Below are 22,003 nucleotides of genomic sequence, written 5' to 3'. Positions count from 1 at the left end.
TTCATCAGTTGCCTCATACTTTGGATGGCTTCCAGCCGTGAGAGCGTTCCTCACGTCTTCGTAATTCCTCTTCCAACACAAGGTCATGTATCTCCACTCATGCATCTCTCCCAAGCTCTCGCCTCGAGAGGCTTCGTCATTACTTTTATCAACACAGAGGCCAATCAGGAGTGTATGAAGAACACCTTGGAGGACGGCCATGGCCTAGACATTCGTTTTGAGACCGTTCCGGGCATCCAAGGAACTGGTATTGACTTATCTCATGACGAAGGCCGGCTCATCTTCACTCAAGGCTTGATCAACATGGAAGGGCCAGTCGAGAAGCTGCTCAAGGACAAGCTAGTCAGCGCAGATCCCCCAATATCGTGCTTGATCTCCGACATGCTCTTCAGGTGGCCGGAAGATGTTGCCAGGAGAATTGGAGTTCCAAGTTTTATCTTCTGGTGCGCAAGTGCCTCTTGTATTCTGCTCGAGTGCTCCGTTCCTCAGATGTTCGAGAAGGGAGACATACCTGTCAGAGGTAAAAAACTTTCATCTTTTTTATGAGTTGTATCTGATTCTAACTTTGAGTTCCAGATCTCTCGATCGACAAGTCAATCACGTATGTCCGTGGCTTGTCTCCACTGCCGCTATGGGGCCTTCCTTGCGAACTATCTTTCAGCGACGATCCTGGTTTTACTCGCAGGTACAACAGAATAAACCACGTCGCGACAGTGTCGGGGGTTTTGGTAAACTCTTTCGAGGAACTCGAGGGCAGTGGTGCATTCCAGGCGCTGAGAGAGATCAATCCAAACACTGTAGCTGTGGGACCAGTGTTCCTTTCTTCGCTAGCAGACAACGCGAGCCTCTGGAAGGAAGACACAGAATGCCTGACATGGCTCAACGAGCAGAAGCCACAGTCGGTTCTCTACATATCCTTCGGCAGCCTCGGGACGCTCGACTTGGAACAGCTTAAAGAAATACTAGCAGGATTGGAGGAGCTCCAGAGGCCGTTTATATTAGCCATTCGTCCCAAGTCGGTCCCAGGCATGGAGCCCGAGTTCCTGGAGGCTTTCAAGGAGAGAGTGATCAGCTTTGGACTGGTTGTGAGCTGGGCTCCTCAGCTGAAAATCCTCCGGCATCCTTCAACAGGTGGATACTTGAGTCACTGCGGCTGGAACTCTATTCTCGAGAGCGTATCTTCGGCGGTGCCAATCCTTTGCTGGCCGTGCGTTGCCGAGCAGAATCTCAACTGCAAGCTTATAGTGGAGGACTGGAAGATCGGTCTTAAGTTCTCGCGCGTGAGAGATCCTCGCAAGGTGGTGGCCAGGGACGAGTTTGTGGAGGTGGTGGAGCAACTCATGGGAGCCGAGAGTGGCGATTCCTTTAGACGTAATGTGAAGGAGCTCAGCAAGGCGGCTCAGCGAGCAGCAGTGAAAGGAGGATCGTCATATGAAAGTTTGGACAAGTTCGTCAAAGCTGTGGAAGTTTTATAAGATATGGTTTGGAAATTCTATATCCATTCGTGACATAAAGATGACATTTGACAGTGTATAGGTGGCGTAATGTTGAAGTAAGAGCTAATCCAGAAGAGGTAATGTGAGAAACGGCAGCATAGTCCCTTCCTTCCAGAGCACTCAAGAAGTAAGCTTGAATTTGCTTTTTTCTTCGTTCAATGGGTTCTTCTAGTGGTGCCGAGGGGCTCGCTCCTCACGCAGCGGTTCTTCCCATTCCAACCCAAGGCCACATCACTCCACTCCTCCATCTCTCCAGAGCGCTGGCGTCGCGAGGCTTCGTCATAACTTTTATCAACACGGAGGCCAACCACAGGGACTTGAAGGACGTCGTTTCGCAGGAGGAGAGCTTTGGCTATGGCGGCGGCATTCGTTTCGAGACGGTCCCCGGGATCCAAGCGAGCGAGGCCGACTTCACGGCCCCGGAGACGCGGCAAATCTTCTTCGAGGCGGTGATGGCGATGCAGGGTCCAGTGGAGAGCTTGCTCATCAGGAGCATGGCCAGAGACGATGATCTCGTTCCTCCGGTCTCGTGCTTCATCTCGGATATGTTGCTCCCGTGGTCCGCGGAAGTAGCAAGAAGGACCGGAATCCCAGAGGTCAAGTTCTATACCGCCAGTGCCTCTTGCGTTTTGCTCGATTGCTCGTTTCCGCGAATGCTGGAGAAGGGAGACGTTCCAGTCCAAGGTAAGGCTTCTTTCTTCTTTTTTATTTGTCCTTCTTTCGAGAAGCACTAACGTGTTCCGCCAGATCGTTCCATTGAAAAGTACATCACTTACGTAGACGGCTTGTCACCACTGCCAATCTGGGGCCTCCCGCGCGACCTTTCTGCCATTGACGAATCAGGATTCGCTCGCAGATACGCTAGAGCCAAGAGCTTCGCCACAACGTCGTGGGTTTTGATCAACTCGTTCGAAGAACTCGAGGGCAGTGCCACCTTCCAAGCCCTCCGAGACATCTCTCCCAAAGCAATCGCAGTGGGTCCTGTTTTCACCATGGTCCCCGGCTCTAACAAGGCAAGCTTGTGGAAGGAAGACACCGAGAGTTTATCCTGGCTCGGCAAGCAAAGTCCCGGCTCGGTTCTCTACATTTCCTTGGGCAGCATCGCGACTCTCAGCTTCGATCAGTTCAAGGAGTTCTCCGAGGGACTGAGGCTTCTCCAGCGTCCGTTTATCTGGGCCATCCGACCCAAGTCGGTCAACGGCATGGAGCCCGAGTTCCTGGAGCGTTTCAAGGAGACCGTGAGGAGCTTTGGACTGGTTGTGAGCTGGGCTCCTCAGGTGGACATCCTCCGCCACCCTTCCACCGCTGGATTTCTCAGTCACTGCGGCTGGAACTCCATCCTCGAGAGCGTAGCATCCGCGGTGCCCATGCTTTGCTGGCCGTGCGTCGCCGAGCAGAATCTAAACTGCAAGTTGATAGTGGAGGACTGGAAGATCGGTCTCAAGTTCTCGTGCGTGACCATGCCGGATCCTCCCGAGGTGATGGCGAGGGACGAGTTTGTGGAGGTGGTGGAGCGATTCATGGGAACTGACAGTGAGCATTTGAGGATTAACGTGAAGAAGCTGAGCGAGGAGGCTCGCAGAGCAGTGTCTAGAGGTGGCTCCTCGTATGAAAACCTGGAGAGATTTGGTCAAGCAGTGAAAATTTCCTGAACTTCAATCCAAGCTAAGAGAAAACTTCAAAGCATCTACTCTATTCAAGAATATATTACTCTTTCTCTCTCTCTCCCAGCTCAAGGCCACATCTCTCCACTCTTGCATCTCTGCCAAGCTCTCACTTTCATCCTTTGGGGGATGCTATCTCCAAAACACGCAACCATGAGGGAATGTGCTGGACTTTGTCACGTGCAAGAACCCATGGCCAATGTGCTAGTGTAGACTCCAAGGCGATGCCTTATGTCAGAAACTGATGCGAGGAGAAGAAACTAAAGAAAAACAAAGAAAAAATAATAAGAAGAAAGAGAGTGTAAAGTGGGGAACCACGATAAAAGAATTAAACACTAAAAAATGGAAAAACAAAAAATGAAAAAAACTAAAGAGCAAGGAACAGCTTAAAGAAATACTAGCAAGATTGGAAGAGTTCTAGAGGCCAGTTATAATGGCCATTTGTCTCAAGTTGGTCCCTGGCATAGAGCCCGAGTTCCTGGAGGCTTTCAAGGCTCTCCTTGCAAGTGATCAGCTTTGGACTGGTTGTGAGCTGGGCTCCTCAATTGGAAATCCTCCAGCATCCTTCCACAGGCTGCGAGAGTGTATCTTCAGCAGTGTCAATCCTTTGCTGGCAATGAGTTGCCGAGCAGAATCTCAACTGCAAGCTTATAGTGGAAGACTGGAAGATCGATCTTAAGTTCTCGCCCATGAGAGATCCTCGCAAGGTGGTGGCGGGGACGAGTTTGCGGAGGTGGTGGAGCAGCTCATGGGAGCTGAGAATGGCGATTCCTTTAGATGTAATGTGAAGGAGCTCAGCGAGGCTGCTCAGGGAGCAACAGTGAAAGAAGGCAGGATCTTCATATGAAAGTTTGGACAAGTTCGTCAAGCTTCATAAGGTAATTTATATCCAATGCCGCAGCTGGTGGCAGGACGATCATCGGGTATGAGGACGGGGCCAATGCACAGACAGACCAAGAGCACATAAAGATGATACTTGAAAGTGTATAGGTTGGTGGAAGTGTTATTTTCCTTCCCAAAGAAATAGATGGCTTGAGGGAGTAATCAAGAGGAGTATTAAATTCCTGAACCACCGCGTGCAATAAGGAGATTAGAAGTGTGGAGAACACTAGATTAAAACCTTTTGCAAAACGCACTGATTCTTAAGCTCGGCCTTGGAGCGATTTCAAGCTTATCCAGAAAAGGTAATGTGAGAAACCCTTCCACAGCACTCACGAAGTAAGCTTGAATTTTCTTTGTTCTTCGTCAATGGGTTCTTCTACTGGTGCCGAGGGGCTCGCTCCTCACGCAGCGGTTCTTCCCATTCCAACTCTAGGCCACATCACTCCATTCCTCCATCTCTCCAGAACTCTGGCCTCGCGAGGCTTCGTCATAACTTTCATCAACACGGAGGGCAACCACAGGGACTTGAAGGACGTCGTTTCGCAGGAGGAGAGCTTTGGCTATGGCGGCGGCATTCGTTTCGAGACGGTCCCCGGGATCCAAGCGAGCGAGGCCGACTTCACGGCCCCGGAGACGCGGCAAATCTTCTTCGAGGCGGTGATGGCGATGCAGGGTCCAGTGGAGAGCTTGCTCATCAGGAGCATGGCCAGAGACGATGATCTCGTTCCTCCGGTCTCGTGCTTCATCTCGGATATGTTGCTTCCGTGGTCCGCGGAAGTAGCAAGAAGGACCGGAATCCCAGAGGTCAAGTTCTGGACCGCCAGTGCCTCTTGCGTTTTGCTCGATTGCTCGTTTCCGCGAATGCTGGAGAAGGGAGACGTTCCAGTCCAAGGTAAGGCTTCTTTCTTCTTTTTTATTTGTCCTTCTTTCGAGAAGCACTAACGCGTTCCGCCAGATCGTTCCATTGAAAAGTACATCACTTACGTAGACGGCTTGTCACCACTGCCAATCTGGGGCCTCCCGTGCGACCTTTCTACCATTGACGAATCAGGATTCGCTCGCAGATACGCTAGAGCCAAGAGCTTCGCCACAACGTCGTGGGTTTTGATCAACTCGTTCGAAGAACTCGAGGGCAGTGCCACCTTCCAAGCCCTCCGAGACATCTCTCCCAAAGCAATCGCAGTGGGTCCTGTTTTCACCATGGTCCCCGGCTCTAACAAGGCAAGCTTGTGGAAGGAAGACACCGAGAGTTTATCCTGGCTCGGCAAGCAAAGTCCCGGCTCGGTTCTCTACATTTCCTTGGGCAGCATCGCGACTCTCAGCTTCGATCAGTTCAAGGAGTTCTCCGAGGGACTGAGGCTTCTCCAGCGTCCGTTTATCTGGGCCATCCGACCCAAGTCGGTCAACGGCATGGAGCCCGAGTTCCTGGAGCGTTTCAAGGAGACCGTGAGGAGCTTTGGACTGGTTGTGAGCTGGGCTCCTCAGGTGGACATCCTCCGCCACCCTTCCACCGCTGGATTTCTCAGTCACTGCGGCTGGAACTCCATCCTCGAGAGCGTAGCATCCGCGGTGCCCATTCTTTGCTGGCCGTGCGTCGCCGAGCAGAATCTAAACTGCAAGTTGATAGTGGAGGACTGGAAGATCGGTCTCAAGTTCTCGTGCGTGACCATGCCGGATCCTCCCGAGGTGATGGCGAGGGACGAGTTTGTGGAGGTGGTGGAGCGATTCATGGGAACTGACAGTGAGCATTTGAGGATTAACGTGAAGAAGCTGAGCGAGGAGGCTCGCAGAGCAGTGTCTAGAGGTGGCTCCTCGTATGAAAACCTGGAGAGATTTGGTCAAGCAGTGAAAATTTCCTGAACTTCAATCCAAGCTAAGAGAAAACTTCAAAGCATCTACTCTATTCAAGAATATATTACTCTTTCTCTCTCCCTCCCAGCTCAAGGCCACATCTCTCCACTCTTGCATCTCTGCCAAGCTCTCACTTTCATCCTTTGGGGGATGCTATCTCCAAAACACGCAACCATGAGGGAATGTGCTGGACTTTGTCCCGTGCAAGAACCCATGGCCAATGTGCTAGTGTAGACTCCAAGGCGATGCCTTATGTCAGAAACTGATGCGAGGAGAAGAAACTAAAGAAAAACAAAGAAAAAATAATAAGAAGAAAGAGAGTGTAAAGTTCTGGAGTCAAAGGGGAACCACGATAAAAGAATTAAACACTAAAAAATGGAAAACAAAAAATGAAAAAAACTAAAGAGCAAGGAACAGCTTAAAGAAATACTAGCAAGATTGGAAGAGCTCTAGAGGCCAGTTATAATGGCCATTTGTCTCAAGTTGGTCCCTGGCATAGAGCCCGAGTTCCTGGAGGCTTTCAAGGCTCTCCTTGCAAGTGATCAGCTTTGGACTGGTTGTGAGCTGGGCTCCTCAATTGGAAATCCTCCAGCATCCTTCCACAGGCTGCGAGAGCGTATCTTCAGCGGTGCCAATCCTTTGCTGGCCATGAGTTGCCGAGCAGAATCTCAACTGCAAGCTTATAGTGGAAGACTGGAAGATCGATCTTAAGTTCTCGCCCATGAGAGATCCTCGCAAGGTGGTGGCGGGGACGAGTTTGCGGAGGTGGTGGAGCAGCTCATGGGAGCTGAGAATGGCGATTCCTTTAGATGTAATGTGAAGGAGCTCAGCGAGGCTGCTCAGGGAGCAACAGTGAAAGAAGTCAAGATCTTCATATGAAAGTTCGGACAAGTTTGTCAAGTTTCATAAGGTAATTTATATCCAATGCCGCAGCTGGTGGCAGGAGGATCATCGGGCATGAGGGCGGGGCCAATGCACAGACAGACCAACCACCAAGAGCACATAAAGATGATGCTTGAAAGTGTATAGGTTGGTGGAAGTGTTATTTTCCTTCCCAAAGAAATAGATGGCTTGAGGGAGTAATCAAGAGGAGTATTAAATTCCTGAACCACCACGTGCAATAAGGAGATTAGAACTGTGGAGACCACTAGATTAAAACCTTTGCAAAACGCACTGATTCTTAAGCTCAGCCTTGGAGCGATCCAGAAAACGTAATGTGAGAAACCCTTCCACAGCACTCACGAAGTAAGCTTGAATTTTCTTTGTTCTTCGTCAATGAGTTCTTCTACTGGTGCCGAGGGGCTCGCTCCTCACGCAGCGGTTCTTCCCATTCCAACTCTAGGCCACATCACTCCATTCCTCCATCTCTCCAGAGCTCTGGCCTCGCGAGGCTTCGTCATAACTTTCATCAACACGGAGGGCAACCACAGGGACCTGAAGGACATCGTTTCACAGGAGGAGAGCTTTGGCTATGGTGGCAGCATTCGTTTCGAGACGGTCCCCGGGGTCCAAACGAGCGAGGCCGACTTCACGGCCCCGGAGACGCGGCCAATGTTCTCCGAGGCATTGATGGCGATGCAGGGTCCAGTGGAGAGCTTGCTCATCAGGAGCATGGCCAGAGACGATGATCTCGTTCCTCCGGTCTCATGCTTCATCTCGGATATGTTGTTCCCGTGGTCCACGGAAGTACCCAGAAGGATCGGAATCCCAGAGGTCAAGTTCTGGGTCGCCAGTGCTTCTTCCATTTTGCTCTACAACTCGTTTCCCCAAATGCTGGAGAAGGGAGACATTCCAGTCCAAGGTAAAGCTTCTTTCTTCTTTTTTATTTTTCCTTCTTTCGAGAAGCACTGACGTCCATATACGTGTTCCACCAGATCGTTCCATTGAGAAGCGCATAACTTACGTAGACGGCTTGTCACCACTACCAATGTGGAGCCTCCCGGGCGACTTTTCTGCCAGTGACGACGAGCCGGGATTCGCTCGCAGATGCGCTAGAGCCAAGAGCCTCGCCACAACGTCATGGGTTTTGATCAACTCGTTCGAAGAACTCGAGGGCAGTGCCACCTTCCAAGCTTTCCGAGACATCTCTCCCAAAGCAATCGCAGTGGGTCCTCTTTCCACCATGGTCCCCGGCTCCAGCAATGCAAGCTTGTGGACGGAAGACACCGAGAGTTTATCCTGGCTCGGCAAGCAAAGTCCCGGCTCGGTTCTCTACATTTCCTTGGGCAGCATCGCGACTCTCAGCTTCGATCAGTTCAAGGAGTTCTCCGAGGGACTGACGCTTCTCCAGCGTCCGTTTATCTGGGCCATCCGACCCAAGTCGGTCGCCGGTATGGAGCCCGAGTTCCTGGAGCGTTTCAAGGAGACCGTGAGGAGCTTTGGACTGGTTGTGAGCTGGGCTCCTCAGGTGGACATCCTCCGCCACCCTTCCACCGCTGGATTTCTCAGTCACTGCGGCTGGAACTCCATCCTCGAGAGCGTAGCATCCGCGGTGCCCATCCTTTGCTGGCCGTGCGTCGCGGAGCAGAATCTAAACTGCAAGCTAATAGTGGAGGACTGGAAGATCGGTCTCAAGTTCTCGCGCGTGGCCATGCCGGATCCTTACGAGGTGGTGGTAGCGAGGGATGAGTTTGTGGAGGTGGTGGTAGCGAGGGACGAGTTTGTGGAGGTGGTGGAGCGATTCATGGGTGCTGACAGTGAGCATTTGAGGATTAACGTCAAGAAGCTGAGCGAGGAGGCTCGTAGAGCAGTGTCTAGAGGTGGCTCCTCGTATGAAAACCTGGAGAGATTTGCTCAAGCAGTGAAAACTTCCTAAACTTTGATCCAAAGTCAACTCTATTCAAGAATATACTACCCTCGATATACTTCTCTCTCTCTCTCTCTCTCTCTCTCTCTCTCTCTCTCGATTGGAAAGACGAGATAAGCACGCGTATAATGGGTTCCAAGATCACACCTCATGTTGTCGCCGTTCCTCTCCCAGTTCAAGGCCACATCTCTCCACTCTTGCATCTCTGCCAAGCACTCGCTTCTCATGGATCCATCCTCATCACTTTCATCAACACGGAGGCCAATCAAGACAGCATCAAGGAAATGCTGGGAGATGGCGTCGAGGGCATTCGCTTCGAGACCTTCCCCGGGCTGGAGGCGGGTCACCACGGCCTCGACTTGACCCAGCTCGAGAATCGCCAGATCTTCTACCGGGCTATTCTCGACATGGAAGCGCCAGTGGAGAGGCTGCTACGAGAGAAGATCATCGCCAAGGGCCCCCCTGTTTCGTGCATCGTCTCCGAGTTGTTCCCCTGGATGAGAGATCTGGCGGCCAGAATCGGAGTTCCAAGCGTTTACTTCTGGCCTACGAGTGCTGCTTGTGTTCTTCTGGATTTTTCCATTCCCTTGCTCTTGGAGAGAGGAGACATACCCGTCGAAGGTATGATTATCAACCATGGTTCCTTACTTATTTTCTTTTCCATGGTTTCTTCCAGATTTCTCTATGGACAAATCCATCGAGTACGTGCGTGGCTTGTCACCATTGCCTGTGTGGAGTCTTCCCCGGGTTTTTGCTTTCAGGGATGATCCAAGTTTCGCTCGCAGGTACGAGAGGCTAAAAAACATCCCCCAGAATTCTTGGTTCCTGGCCAACACTTTCGAGGAGCTCGAAGGTGGCGCGCTTGAGGCCGTGAGAGATTACATCCCAAGGATAATACCTATAGGTCCCGCGTTTCTATCTTCACCATCCATGAAAAATGCAAGCCTCTGGAAGGAAGACAACGAGTGCTTAGCATGGCTCAACGAGCAAGAAGAAAGATCCGTGCTCTACATAGCTCTTGGTAGCATCGCCACCCTGAGCTTGGAACAAGCTAAAGAGATAGCGGCAGGGCTGGAAGAGCTCCAGAGGCCATTTCTATGGGGGATTCGTCCAAAGTCTGTGCCGGGTATGGAGCCCGAGTTTCTGGAACCGCTCAAAGAGAGAGTAAGAAGTTTTGGGCGAGTTATAACTTGGGCTCCCCAGCGAGAAGTTCTCCAGCATGCTTCTATTGGGGGATTTTTCACTCACTGTGGATGGAATTCTGTGCTGGAAAGCATGGCTGCTGGTGTGCCTATGATCTGCCATCCTTGCGTTGCGGAGCAAAATCTGAATTGCAAGTTGGTGGTGGAAGATTGGAAGATTGGATTGCGATTTTCCAATGTGGGATCTGGGAAGCTTGTGGTGAGGGATGAATTTCAAAAGGTGGTGAAGAAATTGATGGAAGATGACAATGGTATTGCGCAATACATGAGGAGTAATGCAAAGAAGCTGAGTGAAGAAGCTAGAAAAGCAGTGTGTGTGGGAGGCTCTTCATACAAAAATCTGGAAAATTTTATCTTGTCACTAAAATAATAATTTTATTCCAATATGTTTGAGAATAGTTTGCTTAGTTTATGGTATGTAAGAAAGTCTTCATTACTTCGGCAAATCTCTCCAGGTTTTCATACGAGGAGCCACCTCTAGACACTGCCCTACGAGCCTCCTCGCTCAGCTTCTTGACGTTAATCCTCAAATGCTCACTGTCAGCTCCCATGAATCGCTCCACCACCTCCACAAACTCGTCCCTCGCCACCACCACGTCGCGAGGATCCGACCTCGTCATGTTCGAGAACTTGAGACCGATCTTCCAGTCCTCCACTATCAACTTGCAGTTTAGATTCTGCTCCGCGACGCACGGCCAGCAAAGCATGGGCACCGCGGATGCTACGCTCTCGAGGATGGAGTTCCAGCCGCAGTGACTGAGAAATCCAGCCGTGGAAGGGTGGCGGAGGATGTCCACCTGAGGAGCCCAGCTCACAACCAGTCCGAAGCTCCTCACGGTCTCCTTGAAACGCTCCAGGAACTCGGGCTCCATGCCGTTGACCGACTTGGGTCGGATGGCCCAGATAAACGGACGCTGGAGAAGCCTCAGTCCCTCGGAGAACTCCTTGAACTGATCGAAGCTGAGAGTCGCGATGCTGCCCAAGGAAATGTAGAGAACCGAGCCGGGACTTTGCTTGCCGAGCCAGGATAAACTCTCGGTGTCTTCCTCCCACAGGGCACTGTTGCGTGGTTCGGAGCCGGGGATCATGGTGAAAACAGGACCCACTGCGATTGTTTTGGGAGAGATGTCTCGGAAAGCTTGGAAGGTGGCACTGCCCTCGAGTTCTTCGAACGAGTTTATCAAAACCCACGACGTTGTGGCGAAGATCTTGGCTCTAGCGCACTTGCCAGCGAATCCCGGGTCGTCGTCACTGGCAGAAAAGTCGCCCGGGAGGCTCCACATTGGTAGTGGTGACAAGCCGTCTACGTAAGTTATGCACTTCTCAATGGAACGATCTGGCGGAACACGTTAGAGCTTCTCGAAAGAAGGAAAGGGAAAAAAGAAAGAAGTGCCTCAAGCTTTACCTTGGACTGGAATGTCTCCCTTCTCCAACATTTGCGGAACCGCGCACTCGAGCAAAACGCAAGAGGCACTGGCAGTCCAGAACTTGACCTCTGGGATTCCAATCCTTCTTGTTACTTCCGCGGACCACGGGAAGAACATATCCGAGACGAAGCACGAGACCGGAGGAACGAGATCATCGTCTCTGGCCATGTTCCTGATGAGCAAGCTCTCCACTGGAGCCTGCATCTCCATCACTGCCTCGGAGAACATCCGCCGCTTCTCCGGGACCGCCAAGTCGACGTCGCTCGCTTGGATGCCCGGGACCGTCTCGAAGCGAATGCCGCCACCACAGCCATAGCTCTCCTTCGAAACGATGTTCTTCAAGTCCCGCTGGTTGGCCTCCGTGTTGATGAAAGTTATGCCGAAGCCTCGCGAGGCCAGAGCTCTTGAGAGGTGGAGGAGTGGGGAGATGTGGCCTTGGGTTGGAATGGGAAGAACCGCTGCGTGAGGAGCGAGCCTCCTGGCACCAGTCGAAGAGCCCATTGACGGAGAAAAGGAAAAGCTAAACAGTTCTCAAGCTTTTACTTCTTGTGTGCTCTCACGACGAAGGCATGGATCCAGTGCTCCACATTGTGCTATCGTCAACTTATAAGCTACCACCCAAAATGTGAGAAGATTGAAAGTTCTTCACCTTTGCTACTCTTCCATTGCTTGGTGCCTTGAGGACGAGGATGGAAATTCTGGCCTGGCAAAAGCCTTAGAAAGCCTGGAATCCATTTGCTTAGTGCTTGTGTGTACACGATCAAAGAGAGAACTGAATGGCTGCTGTCTTGTTTCCATCATCATACCAAGAAAAAAAGTGCTAAACAGCGAAACAGCTGGCCAAGGAAAAACGACAGACAACCGAATCGAACTATAGACCATCTTTATATTATATAATATAATGTTTATTTAAATTTTCTAAGTAAAAAATAACAACTGATCTTTTTGAACAGCTTATCAAAGAAATATTATTTTAATAAAGAATGAAATTAATTTTGAAATCTCATGAGCAACATAAATGAAAAAATAGGTATTATGAATATTTACCCTGCATGATAAAATATCCAGACAAAAACAATTGTATAAATAATAAAATTAAAAAAGAATATATTTTACATTGTCATAGACAAAGAACCTAGGTTGGAATTTTGTTGGCGACCATGGCAGCAGCATCTCTTTTGCACATAGTAGCGCTTCCGTTGCCACTCCAAGGCCACATCAATCCCCTCCTCCACCTCTTGGCTCGTCTCTGCGGCCCAGATCTCATCACCACGCTCCTAGTTCCACAGCAAGACGTCCATCGCATGCAGCGCTCCCCCAATCCACACGTCCGCGTCCTTCCACTCCCTCCCAGCGTCTTGGAGATCAGCCACATCGCTGGCCTGCCGAGCACGAGCCAACTCTCTGCCGTTCTAGACGCTCTCGAGGAGGCCGAGGACAATCTCGCTGCCTTCATCTCGGGACTCGGTGGCGATGGAGTTTGGAGCTCTCCAATCTGCTGCATCCTGCTGGATTCCTTCGTCGAGATGGGCCAAGATCTTGCGGACAGGCTCAAGCTCCCCAGAATTGCTATGTGGACCGCCTCGGCAGCGACTTTTCTCATCAATTGCAATCTCCCTCAACTGATCTCCCGAGGCATGCTACCTTTCACAGGTCTGTGCTTGATTGAGAGGAGAAATTCTGCCGCTTGACAATGTCGCTGTTGCTGTGTGAGCCAGAGACGAGTGATCCGGACTCTGTCATCGACTTCATCCCTGGGATCGACAGTCTTTCCATCAAAGATATCCCATCCTCCCTGCTTACTTCCACCCCCGAGGGGCTCGAGCGAAGATCTCGCATTTTCTCCCGGAACAAGGAGGCAGCTTGCATCTTCCTGAATACCGTCGAGGAGCTGGAGCGCAAGGTCGTTGCTGCCATCCAGGAGCTTCTTCGTCCCGCAAAGTTCTTGACCATCGGGCCCCTGCTACCCAGCTCGTTCTTGTCTGACCATCCAGCTGATGAGAACACTGTGTCGGCCGAAGGAGTTTGGAAGGAAGATATGCACTGCTTGAGCTGGCTCGACGAGAGAGAGCCGAGGTCGGTCCTATACGTGTCTTTCGGAAGCATGGCGACGTTGAAAGCGAACCAGATAGAGAAGTTGGCTCTAGGCCTCGAATCGAGCGGGCAGCCATTCCTGTGGGTGATGAGGCCGAACCTTGTGAGCGAGTCTGAAGCTCCTAACTTCTGCGAGGACTTCGTCGTGAGGACTAAGTCGCAGGGACTGGTGATTTCCTGGGCACCGCAGCTTCAAGTTCTCAAGCATCCGTCCGTTGGAGGCTTTCTGACGCACTGCGGGTGGAATTCCACCTTAGAAGCCGTCTGCAGTGGAGTTCCTTTGCTATGCTGGCCTTGCTTCGCCGAGCAACATCTCAACTGTAAGATCATCGTCGACGACTGGAAGGTCGGGCTGAGCTTTTTCCGAGGCTCCTGTCACGGTGTGGCGAGCAAGGAGGTGGTTCATCAAGTGATCAGGCGGCTCATGGTGGAAGATCCTGGAAAAGAAATCAGGAAAAGAGCCATAGAACTTAGAAATGAGATTAGAAGTACCGTGACAGAAGGTGGGTCATCCGATAGGAACTTGTCCGCCTTTGTTGACTTGATCTCAAAACGATTGGTATAGTTAAGTCGAAGTAACATGGTTGTCAGCCCCCCATTCCGCCATGCCAGTAGACAGGCTAGAAAAAAAAGCTGGATCGCATCTCAGACTTCATAGCCTCTGCGAACTCTTCCAAACTTTTTCGTGAAAGTCCCCCGGCCATCAATGCAGTTCTTGCGGCGTCTCTCAAGGAGCGAATCCTTCGCCTGATCTGCCGACCTTGGTCTCCCTCTAACACCGCCCTCACCACCCTTTCAACTTCTGACTTGTCCACCAAACCAGTTGCTGCCTTCGCAAACTCGATTCCTATTCTCCACTCCTTGACGATGTAGCGGCAGTTTAGCATCTGGTCAGCGAAGCACGGCCAGCACAGCATTGGAAGCCCCACGCTGATGCCTTCCAGCGTAGAATTCCATCCGCAGTGCGTCACGAAAGCTCCCAATGAAGGATGTTTGAGCACGCGAGCCGGAGCTGATGGAATCACGAGACTGCGGCCTCTAACTTTCTCCGTGAAAGCGTTTCGAACGTCAGCTGACATAGTCTGGACCAGCTCGTTCCGTATCACCCACAGAAACGGGTAAGAGCAAGCCTCCAATCCTTGAGCGACCTGTTCCAGCTGCCGTCCAGAGAGATGAGCGATGCTGCCAAAAGAGACATACAGCACCGAAAGAGCTCCTTGTCTGTCTAGCCAGTCTATACACCTGTCGTCTTCCACAGAATCATCGATGGTGATCTCGATATCTGCCGTTCCGTCACTTATTTCTAAGAACCCAAGCGAGAGAACCGGACCAACTGGGAGGAGCTTGTTCTGGACCCGCCCTTGCATGGCCCGGAGCTCGTTGTGCTCCAGAGCCATGAAAGTATTAGCAAAGATCCAGTCGGCTCGCTTCACACGTTGTATCCTCTCGATTCTATGCCTAAAACCAGGATCATATTGATCCTGCCTGGCGATGGAAGTCGGGAGATCACTGGAAGATATTGTTGGCATACCGTCTATGAACGAAATGTAGCTATGCTCGTTTTCAGCTGCAAAGGAAAACAAACTCAATAAAGAGAAACAAAAGAGAAAAGAGGGAAACGTACCTTTCAAAGGAGCGAGGCCTCTTTCCATCAAGTCGGGAATGTGCATAGAGATCAAGCTCGTTGCCGCGGACGATGCCCAGAACACGGCCCACTGTAGACTAAACTCCTGAGCAATGTCTTGAGTCCAAGAAAGAAATCCATCTGCGATGATACAAACTGGAGGACAGCTCTGGCTCTCCACCAGCTTGCCGATCATTCTCTCAAAAGCGCCGCGGAGCCTGTCTGTGGACATGATCGCCTCAAACACGTTGATAGTCTCGAGAGAAGGCATGTTGGCGTCGGGCAGCCCCACCATATTGATGTGAACTTCGTGCTCCTCCGGCAGCGGGATTCGTCTCGCCCTCCATGCGTGAAGGATCCGGAGATGGTTGTGCTCCGTGTTGACGAAAGTGATGAGAAACCCCAGCGCTTCCAACCGGCAGGAGAGATGCATCATCGGGATGATGTGGCCCAGCGATGGAAACGGGAATACCACCGCATGCGGCCGATCGCCGCCTCCATTCGCGTCCATGTCCCGCAGATCATCGCTGGAAACACGAAATCAGCGGCGGCGCCGCGATCCTACAAGAGCGAAATCTTTCAAGGAAATATGGAGGGGAGATTTCGCCCGCGGATCCATCCGGAACACGCGATCGGGAATAGAATCGAGGAGAACTTACATCGGTGTCGGCCGCATTTTGTCTCGATCGCGCGCGCCTTCGCTCCCCTGTTAGCCCTAAACCTAGATCAATATAAGCATCTTAGCATATTATCGAAAAGCATATGCTCCTAGCAAAGCATCTTAGAATATCCTCAGAAAGCTTTATCGAAAAGCATATTCTTAAGAATATTAACAAAGCTTCGAGTTGGCCAGGAGCACGTAGAGCGCACCGCTAAGCCCCTCGAGCTCCACATCCACGCTCACATTCCTTCTATGGCTATTACACGCCCCTAGAAACGCCGTCCAAGAGCTTCTATCCGGGAAGAAAGGCATGGTTTGCAAGAGCTCGAGAGCTAGCTCGATCATTCCCGCGCGGCCCAGTGCATCGACGATGCTCTTGTACTGATCCAGCCCTGCCGCGATCGAAAACTCCCCAGCCATCAAGTGGAAGAACACCCGGCTGTGATGGAGTAGACCACTGTGGCTGCAAGCCGAAATGATGCTCACGAATACCACATCGTCGGGCTCCACTCCGGCGGCGCTCATAGCCCGGAAGAGATCCAGCGCTCGCTCGCCCTGTCCGTGATGGGCGTACGCACAGATCATAGAGCTCCACGCGACCAAGTCGAGATCCTGCTCCGGCATGGACGAGAAGACGAGCTCGGCCCCCTCGAGGCATCCACACTCGCTATACATGCGGAGCATCACGCTCGCCAGAGAAAGCCCGTGGGAATCGTCGCAAGCGATTGAATTGCCGAGGAACTCGTGGAGGATTCTTCCCTGCTCGAGTGACCCGGTGGTGGTGCAGGCGGTGATGAGAGCGGTGAGAGTGCCGGGCTCGGGATGGAATCCCTCGAGCTCCATCGCCGCGCGAAGCAGGAGCTCCACGCCTTCTTTGACGCGATTGCTTTGTGCAAGTGCCACGATCATAGAGCTCCAAGTTGCCGAGCTCCACTTGGGCGAAAGATCGAACACTTTCCTCGACTCGTCGATGTTACTACACGCTTCCAAGAGACTGTTCCAGGAGATCAGGTCGCGCTCTGGAGCGGTGTCAAAAGATTTCTTTGCGTTATACATATCCCCCACTCTGGCAAATGCCGCGATCATAGTGTTCCACGAAACAATAGTCCACATTGGCATTCTCCAGAACTTCTCCAAGATTGAAAAGATCAGACCTCGTTGCGAGAAAGCATCTAAGATCGTGTTCCACGACACCTCGTTCTTCCATGGCATCCTATCGAAACAATCTTTCGTCATGCCAAAATGCCCTTCTTGGAAATTTGCAGCGAGCATTGCGTTTAGCGCCACGCAATCCCACTGCGGCATTTTTCCAAACGCCTCGAGCGCGGCAGCACCATCGCTGAATCCGGTAACAAGCGCAGTCCATGTCACGGCATTCCTTTCCTTCATGCTCGCAAACACCGCCATTGCCTGCTCCATCAGCCCGGCCGAGACGAGCGCGGCGAGCATCGCCGTGGTCGACACCACATTGTGCTGCGGCATTCGCGAGAAAACCTCGCGGCCCTCTCGGAGCCGATCGCTGTGCAGCAGTGCCGCCGCCAGAATCGCCCAAGAGAAGACATTGGGCTGCTGGATCCGGCGGAACGCATCCATCGCGTCCTCCACGCGCCCGCAGCCGCCATACATCTGTACGACGAGATTCCCCAGAAATCGATCGCTTCCATAGCCGCAGGCGACGATCTGCGAGTGAACCCACTTGGCTGCCGCCGGATCTTTGCCGCAGCGCTGTGCAAGAGAACAAAGCTGGGGGTAGATGTGCTCGCCGCTACACGCTCTTCGCATCCATCAAGCTCAAGAACCCTAAATGCCGCAGCATATTCACTTATTTAAACGGAACCGTCGGATATCTTGGGTTCGATCTTAGCCGTTCAGAATTCCGCGCTCTTGTTCTTGGCGAGGAGATCGGCCGCGAATGCCTTGAGCCCGCTCATCTCTTGGAAATCCTTCCGGCACGCATCGCGCAGATCCGCGGCTCTCTTCCGGATCGAATCGGTCTGCTCGCCACCGCCCATCACCGCGCTTATGGCGCGCAGCACGTCCTCTTTGGAGAAATCTCCGCGATGACCCTTTGCGAGCTTCACGCCCGTCTTCCACACCTCCACGACGTACTTGGCGTTGGCCTTTTGCTCCGCGAAGCAGGGCTGGCAGATCGTCGGCACTCCAGCGCAAATGCTTTCAAACGTGGAATTCCATCCGCAGTGAGTGAGGAAGGCCGCGGTTGATCCATGGCGGAGGACCTGGAGTTGCGGCGCCCAGCGAACGACGAGGCCCAGATCTTTCGCCCTGTCAAGGAATCGTGCGTGATCTTCCTCTCCCATGTCCGAGACGAGATCCGGGCGAAGCACCCACAGGAATCTCTCGCCAAGGTCGAGCAATCCACCGAGCAGGACTTCCAGCTGCGAGAAATTCATCGCCGCTATGCTGCCGAAGGAGATGTAGAGCACGGATCGTGGCGGCTGGCGATCGAGCCAATCGAGGCAGCTGAGATCTTGCTCCCAGAGCGAGCTCGTGAAAAACTCCTGGGGCGATGATCGATGATCCAGGTCGCCTAGTCCGAGGAAGCTGGGTGGGAGCAGTGGTGCGACTGGTACGAACCTATCAAACCCCTGCTCCCTCGCCGCATCGATGAGCGGCTGCTCCAGCGCGGGGCAAGTGTTGAAGAAGACCCAAGCAGCGCTGTTCCTCGCGCCATCGCTCATCCCTCGCAGTAGCTCGTGAGTCGTGTCCTGGGGATTGCAGACGAGCGATGGCAACTCCAGTGGATGCAGCGGGATCACGCCCGGGCACTCGATAAGATCCTCGCATTCTGGCCACAAGGATGCGTATTAGTTTTTCGCTCACTGTCAAGAACACGAATCTACTCGCTCTATGCTCCGAAATCTCGATTACCTGGATCGCGAGATGAGAGGACCTCGGTAGCACTAGCATGGTGGTAAATCAGGAACGCCAAGACCGGCAAGGGGAAGTACATCACCCAGGGCACTCCAAATCGGCGCGCCACTCCCGCCGCCCACAGCAAGAACGCATCCGATACGACGCACGACACCGGCGGCATGCTAGGGTCCTTGGCCAGTGCCTCCATGAGCTCCTCCAGTCCGGGACCGAGCTTCTTGACGCCCTCGAGGAAGTGGAAGATCCCGCCCATGGAGCGCGGCGGGAGCACATCGTCGGGGATGGGGCGCATTTGGATGGAGAGGCCGCGCTCCCACGGCGGCGCCACGCCCTGCCGTTCCCACGCCGCTAGAATGCTCTCGTGGTTGCCCCTCGTCGTGACGAAGGTGACGAAGAATCCCATGGAGCTCGCCAGGCGCAGGGAGAGCTGCATCAGCGGATTGATGTGGCCTTGCCCTGGATAAGCCACAACCACGGCGTGCTGTTCCGCCATGGACGAATCTCAACTTAGGGCTCTTGCGAGGAAGGTTTAAATAACATTGACCGTTTGACTAAGCGTTTTGAGTAAGAGTTTGACTGAGCGTTTGACTAGCGTAGACTAGCGGCTCTTCGCGAAACACTCTGCGAATTCGCGCAAGCTCTCGCACGCCGATCCACCGGGTCCATGCGCCGCCCGGAGCGCGTCTCTCAATCGCAACACATTCTCCTTCATCGATTTGCCCTCTTCCCCATTGAGCTCCTCGATCAGCCTCGCGATCTCCCGGGACTGGATCACTCGCGGGGGATCGTCCGTGTCCTGGCCATGGTTGTTCACGCCCAGCGCGATCTTCCACTCCTCGACCATGCGCTTGGAGTTCATGTTTTGCTCCGACGTGCGCGGCCACGCGAGCATTGGAACGCCGGAGCTGATCGCCTCCATGGTCGAGTTCCAGCCGCAGTGGGTCACGAATCCCACCACCGCTGGGTGCCGCAGGACGTGGAGCTGGGGAGCCCACGACACGAGCCTGGATTCCATGGCCTTGGCTCGATCTAGAAGCTCGTCCAGGGCCTTGTGATCGTTGTCCGGAACATCCACGACAAAGTTCTTCCGGAAGCTCCACAAGAACGCCTGATTGGAAGCTTGCAGCGCGTCGAGAATCTCCTTCACTTGGCGGAAGGAGAGCACTGCGACGCTCCCAAACGCGATGTAGAGGATCGACGCCGGAAGCTGGCGATCCAGCCACTCCATGCAGCCGAGATGCTCGTCGTGATCGCGCAAATCCTCCCTGGGGAGCTGCGCTTCGCGGAGAAGAGCCCGAGGGATCAGTGGCCCAATCGCAAAGTACCTCATCCTCTCGCGCATCGCGGCGATGGCCACTGGTTCTAGCTCCTGGAACGTGTTCGCGAGCACGCAAAACGCCTCTGGACGCCTCGCGCAAGCTTTTCCAATGAAATCCAGGCAGACGTCGTCGTCATAGAAGGCCAGCGGCAAATCCTTTCGAGTCATGCCAGTCAGCCCCGGCAGGAAATCGATGACACTCTCGTCTTCCAAGTTTCCTGGAGAAGAAGTGCTCATCAACTTTTAAAAGAAGATCATCCTTGACAAACTTACTCTTGACTGGCAGATAGCCTCGAGACTTGAGCTCCAGGATGTTGGAGCAAACGATCTCGCACGCCGCCGACGCCGTCCAGAAGAACACTCTCGCGATCCCGAGCTTGTCGGCAACGTCCTGCGTCCAGCCCACGAATCCATCCGCGATCACCATCGTCGCGGGAGGATCCAGCTCGCGCACGGCCTCTTCCACTGCTCCTGGCATGGAATCCACCATCCGGAACAAATCACCCATGCAGGCGAGGCGAAGGAGATCATCCGGAACTGGAACTGTCACGAACTTCACGCTGGGATGCTTTCGCGCGAGCGGGGCAGCGTCTGTCAGCGGCGAGGCGAGCACTGTGATGGCGAATCCATGCTGCTGCTGCAATCTCTCCGCGAGCTCCAGCATCGGATTTAAATGCCCGGGACCATCCATGGAGAAGATCGCTGCGTGAGGAGCCATAAGAGCTCAAGCTCATCTTGTGGAATATGCCCTCCTCCAAATGGCGTGGAGAAGAGTCGAACCAGGGGCGCGTCCGTCCGTACGATGTGCCAGACGACCTTGACGGGCGCTACCTTATGTCGCTACCATTTAACACACCGACGCGTCGATGCCCGTCACGCTTGTCGTGAGCCGCTGTCTTGAGTGCCCTCGCCCGTCACTCGTGACGGCCAGTTTTTATAAAGCCTTTGCCTCTCAAGTAAAGTGTACGTCGTCGGTCGAGAAGAAGCTATGGGCGCGCGCTCTTCTTCCTTGCTTGTTCTACTATTTCTCGCAGCTGCTGGATATGGTGCTTACATTCTCTTCCTTCCTTCCACTGTGCTCGCTTTGATCCATGTACTAAACCGATCTCTTGCGCTTGTAAATCTTATAGCTGCTGCTGCTGCTGCTGCTGGTGGATTAGATCCAGGACAGTTTGGTCGTCGACTTCTCCAATCTTCACAATGTAAGAGCTTTGATCTTGTTTTTCTCCTCCAGGGGCTTTCCAGCTTCTTTTTCTGCCTGTGATCTCTTGTATTCTTTGTGATGCAGCCTGCTCAACCGACTTTTCCAAGGTGGATTACTCGTCCGTGACCAGAGTCTGCAAGGCACCGTTCCCGACCTCGGCTTGCTGCCCGGCGTTCACGTCCCTGGCCTGCAAATACAAGTCCCAAGTGAACGACTTTAGCACTACTTGCCCGATCAACTTCATCGCTTACCTCAACTTCGCTGGTCCGTATCAGGACGGAGTGTTCGTCGGCCGCTGCACCAAAGGGACCTCCCTTTGCTAGAGTGTTGCCACCGAGAAAACTCCCGTCGAAAATATATAGAAAGAGCTTGTTTTTCACTGCTATAACTTTCGCCGGAGATGCTGAAGGAGCTTTGGAAAGATCTTGTAGAGGTTGGTCTTGTCAATGTAGGCGCGGATGCAAGGCTTGTCCGTCGGGAAAGGCCTGTCGTCGTGCTGTATCCTCTTGCAAGGAGATAAGCGAAGTTCCACCCAGCCGGAACTCCAGCACTTGGACAGCAAGCTCGAGTTTTCCCTGTTCCTCTCGAGAACCTGGCGCTGCTTGTTGTGCGCGAAGAACTCCCGAGAATCCAAACGGTCCGCAGCCATTCCCTGCCGCACTTGTATGTTGAGAAGGATCTCCTTCTTGAGCTTGGGCATTTCCAGGATTGTTATGAAGTCGGGTCCAAACTGGTTGTCGGTTTTAGTCTGTAGGAATGTTGGCCTGTCACGTCCCAGGCCAAGCCATCTCTCAAACGTCCAATTCTGTCCCAGTCGAACCATTAGAGGGGTGCCGGCCTGTGGAGCTGGGAGCTTAACTCTGGCCTTGACAAGCTCCACGC

The 22,003-nt window shown here is 53.0% G+C and overlaps 13 protein-coding genes across 15 annotated transcripts in view; 7 read left to right on the top strand and 6 right to left on the bottom strand.

Annotated features, from left to right (window-relative positions):
- Window positions 1-1,769, top strand: LOC9652166 (linamarin synthase 2). 2 transcript variants are annotated; one of them, XR_002991922.1, is made up of 4 exons: window positions 1-520; window positions 577-1,476; window positions 1,530-1,623; window positions 1,698-1,769. XR_002991922.1 is itself a non-coding variant. In XM_024670818.1 (2 exons), exons 1-2 carry the CDS (start codon window positions 25-27, stop codon window positions 1,473-1,475), a joined length of 1,395 nt encoding a protein of 464 aa, XP_024526586.1. In that variant the 5' UTR covers window positions 1-24; the 3' UTR covers window positions 1,476-1,533. The 2 variants fall into 2 exon arrangements, 1 of the variants encoding a protein (XP_024526586.1); XM_024670818.1 differs by lacking the exon at window positions 1,698-1,769 and having other exon boundaries at window positions 577-1,533.
- LOC9652165 (linamarin synthase 2) lies at window positions 1,630-3,217 on the top strand. Its single transcript, XM_024670817.1, has 2 exons — window positions 1,630-2,180; window positions 2,244-3,217. The coding sequence occupies exons 1-2, from the start codon at window positions 1,655-1,657 to the stop codon at window positions 3,146-3,148; spliced, it is 1,431 nt and encodes a 476-aa protein (XP_024526585.1). The 5' UTR covers window positions 1,630-1,654; the 3' UTR covers window positions 3,149-3,217.
- Window positions 3,218-4,297: 1,080 nt separating this feature from the next.
- Window positions 4,298-5,972, top strand: LOC112344845 (linamarin synthase 2-like). Its single transcript, XM_024670315.1, has 2 exons — window positions 4,298-4,934; window positions 4,998-5,972. The coding sequence occupies exons 1-2, from the start codon at window positions 4,409-4,411 to the stop codon at window positions 5,900-5,902; spliced, it is 1,431 nt and encodes a 476-aa protein (XP_024526083.1). The 5' UTR covers window positions 4,298-4,408; the 3' UTR covers window positions 5,903-5,972.
- A 1,084-nt stretch (window positions 5,973-7,056) lies between these two features.
- Window positions 7,057-8,739, top strand: LOC112344843 (linamarin synthase 2-like). Its single transcript, XM_024670312.1, has 2 exons — window positions 7,057-7,694; window positions 7,768-8,739. The coding sequence occupies exons 1-2, from the start codon at window positions 7,169-7,171 to the stop codon at window positions 8,706-8,708; spliced, it is 1,467 nt and encodes a 488-aa protein (XP_024526080.1). The 5' UTR covers window positions 7,057-7,168; the 3' UTR covers window positions 8,709-8,739.
- LOC112344846 (UDP-glycosyltransferase 85A3-like) lies at window positions 8,740-10,287 on the top strand. Its single transcript, XM_024670316.1, has 2 exons — window positions 8,740-9,320; window positions 9,376-10,287. Exons 1-2 carry the CDS (start codon window positions 8,828-8,830, stop codon window positions 10,269-10,271), a joined length of 1,389 nt encoding a protein of 462 aa, XP_024526084.1. The 5' UTR covers window positions 8,740-8,827; the 3' UTR covers window positions 10,272-10,287.
- On the bottom strand, window positions 10,260-12,063 carry LOC112344844 (linamarin synthase 2-like). 2 transcript variants are annotated; one of them, XM_024670314.1, is made up of 3 exons: window positions 11,978-12,062; window positions 11,307-11,921; window positions 10,260-11,237 (listed from the first exon to the last, which is right to left on the bottom strand). In XM_024670314.1, exons 2-3 carry the CDS (start codon window positions 11,827-11,829, stop codon window positions 10,306-10,308), a joined length of 1,455 nt encoding a protein of 484 aa, XP_024526082.1. In that variant the 5' UTR covers window positions 11,830-11,921; window positions 11,978-12,062; the 3' UTR covers window positions 10,260-10,305. The 2 variants fall into 2 exon arrangements, with proteins under 2 accessions (XP_024526082.1, XP_024526081.1); XM_024670313.1 differs by having other exon boundaries at window positions 11,307-12,063.
- Window positions 12,064-12,414: 351 nt separating this feature from the next.
- On the top strand, window positions 12,415-14,005 carry LOC9635273 (UDP-glycosyltransferase 85A1). Its single transcript, XM_024670258.1, has 2 exons — window positions 12,415-12,981; window positions 13,047-14,005. Exons 1-2 carry the CDS (start codon window positions 12,489-12,491, stop codon window positions 13,985-13,987), a joined length of 1,434 nt encoding a protein of 477 aa, XP_024526026.1. The 5' UTR covers window positions 12,415-12,488; the 3' UTR covers window positions 13,988-14,005.
- On the bottom strand, window positions 13,872-15,747 carry LOC9635272 (UDP-glycosyltransferase 85A1). Its single transcript, XM_024670257.1, has 3 exons — window positions 15,706-15,747; window positions 15,047-15,607; window positions 13,872-14,989 (listed from the first exon to the last, which is right to left on the bottom strand). Exons 2-3 carry the CDS (start codon window positions 15,555-15,557, stop codon window positions 14,043-14,045), a joined length of 1,458 nt encoding a protein of 485 aa, XP_024526025.1. The 5' UTR covers window positions 15,558-15,607; window positions 15,706-15,747; the 3' UTR covers window positions 13,872-14,042.
- Window positions 15,748-15,875: 128 nt separating this feature from the next.
- Window positions 15,876-17,489, bottom strand: LOC9635271 (pentatricopeptide repeat-containing protein At1g56690, mitochondrial). Its single transcript, XM_024670779.1, has one exon. The coding sequence runs from the start codon at window positions 17,487-17,489 to the stop codon at window positions 15,876-15,878; it is 1,614 nt and encodes a 537-aa protein (XP_024526547.1).
- Window positions 17,490-17,503: 14 nt separating this feature from the next.
- On the bottom strand, window positions 17,504-19,202 carry LOC9635270 (linamarin synthase 2). The gene is made up of 2 exons (XM_002965655.2): window positions 18,597-19,202; window positions 17,504-18,513 (listed from the first exon to the last, which is right to left on the bottom strand). Exons 1-2 carry the CDS (start codon window positions 19,090-19,092, stop codon window positions 17,576-17,578), a joined length of 1,434 nt encoding a protein of 477 aa, XP_002965701.2. The 5' UTR covers window positions 19,093-19,202; the 3' UTR covers window positions 17,504-17,575.
- LOC9635269 (anthocyanidin 3-O-glucosyltransferase 7) lies at window positions 19,128-20,736 on the bottom strand. Its single transcript, XM_024670260.1, has 2 exons — window positions 20,191-20,736; window positions 19,128-20,135 (listed from the first exon to the last, which is right to left on the bottom strand). Exons 1-2 carry the CDS (start codon window positions 20,633-20,635, stop codon window positions 19,198-19,200), a joined length of 1,383 nt encoding a protein of 460 aa, XP_024526028.1. The 5' UTR covers window positions 20,636-20,736; the 3' UTR covers window positions 19,128-19,197.
- A 103-nt stretch (window positions 20,737-20,839) lies between these two features.
- LOC112344828 (GPI-anchored protein LLG1-like) lies at window positions 20,840-21,589 on the top strand. The gene is made up of 3 exons (XM_024670261.1): window positions 20,840-20,963; window positions 21,048-21,119; window positions 21,206-21,589. Exons 1-3 carry the CDS (start codon window positions 20,906-20,908, stop codon window positions 21,442-21,444), a joined length of 369 nt encoding a protein of 122 aa, XP_024526029.1. The 5' UTR covers window positions 20,840-20,905; the 3' UTR covers window positions 21,445-21,589.
- The window catches only part of LOC9652164, a 2,543-nt gene continuing 2,043 nt past the window's right edge, over window positions 21,504-22,003 (bottom strand). Inside the window, exon 5 of the mRNA XM_024670778.1 lies at window positions 21,504-21,986. Within this exon, the coding sequence (XP_024526546.1) occupies window positions 21,504-21,986 (483 nt within the window). The remainder of the gene's footprint in view (window positions 21,987-22,003) is intronic.

Source organism: Selaginella moellendorffii, unplaced genomic scaffold (genome assembly GCF_000143415.4).
Source record: "Selaginella moellendorffii unplaced genomic scaffold, v1.0 SELMOscaffold_6, whole genome shotgun sequence".
Classification (NCBI taxonomy): Eukaryota; Viridiplantae; Streptophyta; class Lycopodiopsida; order Selaginellales; family Selaginellaceae; genus Selaginella; species Selaginella moellendorffii.
Note: the sequence above shows the minus strand (reverse complement) of the source record. Positions and strands in the feature narration are given on the sequence as shown.

Coding starts and splice junctions, on each gene's coding strand:
- LOC9652166 (XM_024670818.1), top strand. CDS start 25: ATGGCTTCCAGCCGTGAGAGCGTTCCTCACGTCTTCGTAATTCCTCTT. Junction 521..576: donor GGGAGACATACCTGTCAGAG/GTAAAAAACTTT, acceptor TTTGAGTTCCAG/ATCTCTCGATCGACAAGTCA.
- LOC9652165 (XM_024670817.1), top strand. CDS start 1,655: ATGGGTTCTTCTAGTGGTGCCGAGGGGCTCGCTCCTCACGCAGCGGTT. Junction 2,181..2,243: donor GGGAGACGTTCCAGTCCAAG/GTAAGGCTTCTT, acceptor GTGTTCCGCCAG/ATCGTTCCATTGAAAAGTAC.
- LOC112344845 (XM_024670315.1), top strand. CDS start 4,409: ATGGGTTCTTCTACTGGTGCCGAGGGGCTCGCTCCTCACGCAGCGGTT. Junction 4,935..4,997: donor GGGAGACGTTCCAGTCCAAG/GTAAGGCTTCTT, acceptor GCGTTCCGCCAG/ATCGTTCCATTGAAAAGTAC.
- LOC112344843 (XM_024670312.1), top strand. CDS start 7,169: ATGAGTTCTTCTACTGGTGCCGAGGGGCTCGCTCCTCACGCAGCGGTT. Junction 7,695..7,767: donor GGGAGACATTCCAGTCCAAG/GTAAAGCTTCTT, acceptor GTGTTCCACCAG/ATCGTTCCATTGAGAAGCGC.
- LOC112344846 (XM_024670316.1), top strand. CDS start 8,828: ATGGGTTCCAAGATCACACCTCATGTTGTCGCCGTTCCTCTCCCAGTT. Junction 9,321..9,375: donor AGGAGACATACCCGTCGAAG/GTATGATTATCA, acceptor GGTTTCTTCCAG/ATTTCTCTATGGACAAATCC.
- LOC112344844 (XM_024670313.1), bottom strand. CDS start 11,829: ATGGGCTCTTCGACTGGTGCCAGGAGGCTCGCTCCTCACGCAGCGGTT. Junction 11,238..11,306: donor GGGAGACATTCCAGTCCAAG/GTAAAGCTTGAG, acceptor GTGTTCCGCCAG/ATCGTTCCATTGAGAAGTGC.
- LOC9635273 (XM_024670258.1), top strand. CDS start 12,489: ATGGCAGCAGCATCTCTTTTGCACATAGTAGCGCTTCCGTTGCCACTC. Junction 12,982..13,046: donor AGGCATGCTACCTTTCACAG/GTCTGTGCTTGA, acceptor TGTGTGAGCCAG/AGACGAGTGATCCGGACTCT.
- LOC9635272 (XM_024670257.1), bottom strand. CDS start 15,557: ATGGACGCGAATGGAGGCGGCGATCGGCCGCATGCGGTGGTATTCCCG. Junction 14,990..15,046: donor AGGCCTCGCTCCTTTGAAAG/GTACGTTTCCCT, acceptor TTTCCTTTGCAG/CTGAAAACGAGCATAGCTAC.
- LOC9635271 (XM_024670779.1), bottom strand. CDS start 17,489: ATGCGAAGAGCGTGTAGCGGCGAGCACATCTACCCCCAGCTTTGTTCT.
- LOC9635270 (XM_002965655.2), bottom strand. CDS start 19,092: ATGGCGGAACAGCACGCCGTGGTTGTGGCTTATCCAGGGCAAGGCCAC. Junction 18,514..18,596: donor CCTCTCATCTCGCGATCCAG/GTAATCGAGATT, acceptor CCTTGTGGCCAG/AATGCGAGGATCTTATCGAG.
- LOC9635269 (XM_024670260.1), bottom strand. CDS start 20,635: ATGGCTCCTCACGCAGCGATCTTCTCCATGGATGGTCCCGGGCATTTA. Junction 20,136..20,190: donor AGGCTATCTGCCAGTCAAGA/GTAAGTTTGTCA, acceptor CTTCTTCTCCAG/GAAACTTGGAAGACGAGAGT.
- LOC112344828 (XM_024670261.1), top strand. CDS start 20,906: ATGGGCGCGCGCTCTTCTTCCTTGCTTGTTCTACTATTTCTCGCAGCT. Junction 20,964..21,047: donor TCTCGCAGCTGCTGGATATG/GTGCTTACATTC, acceptor TAAATCTTATAG/CTGCTGCTGCTGCTGCTGCT. Junction 21,120..21,205: donor ACTTCTCCAATCTTCACAAT/GTAAGAGCTTTG, acceptor TTTGTGATGCAG/CCTGCTCAACCGACTTTTCC.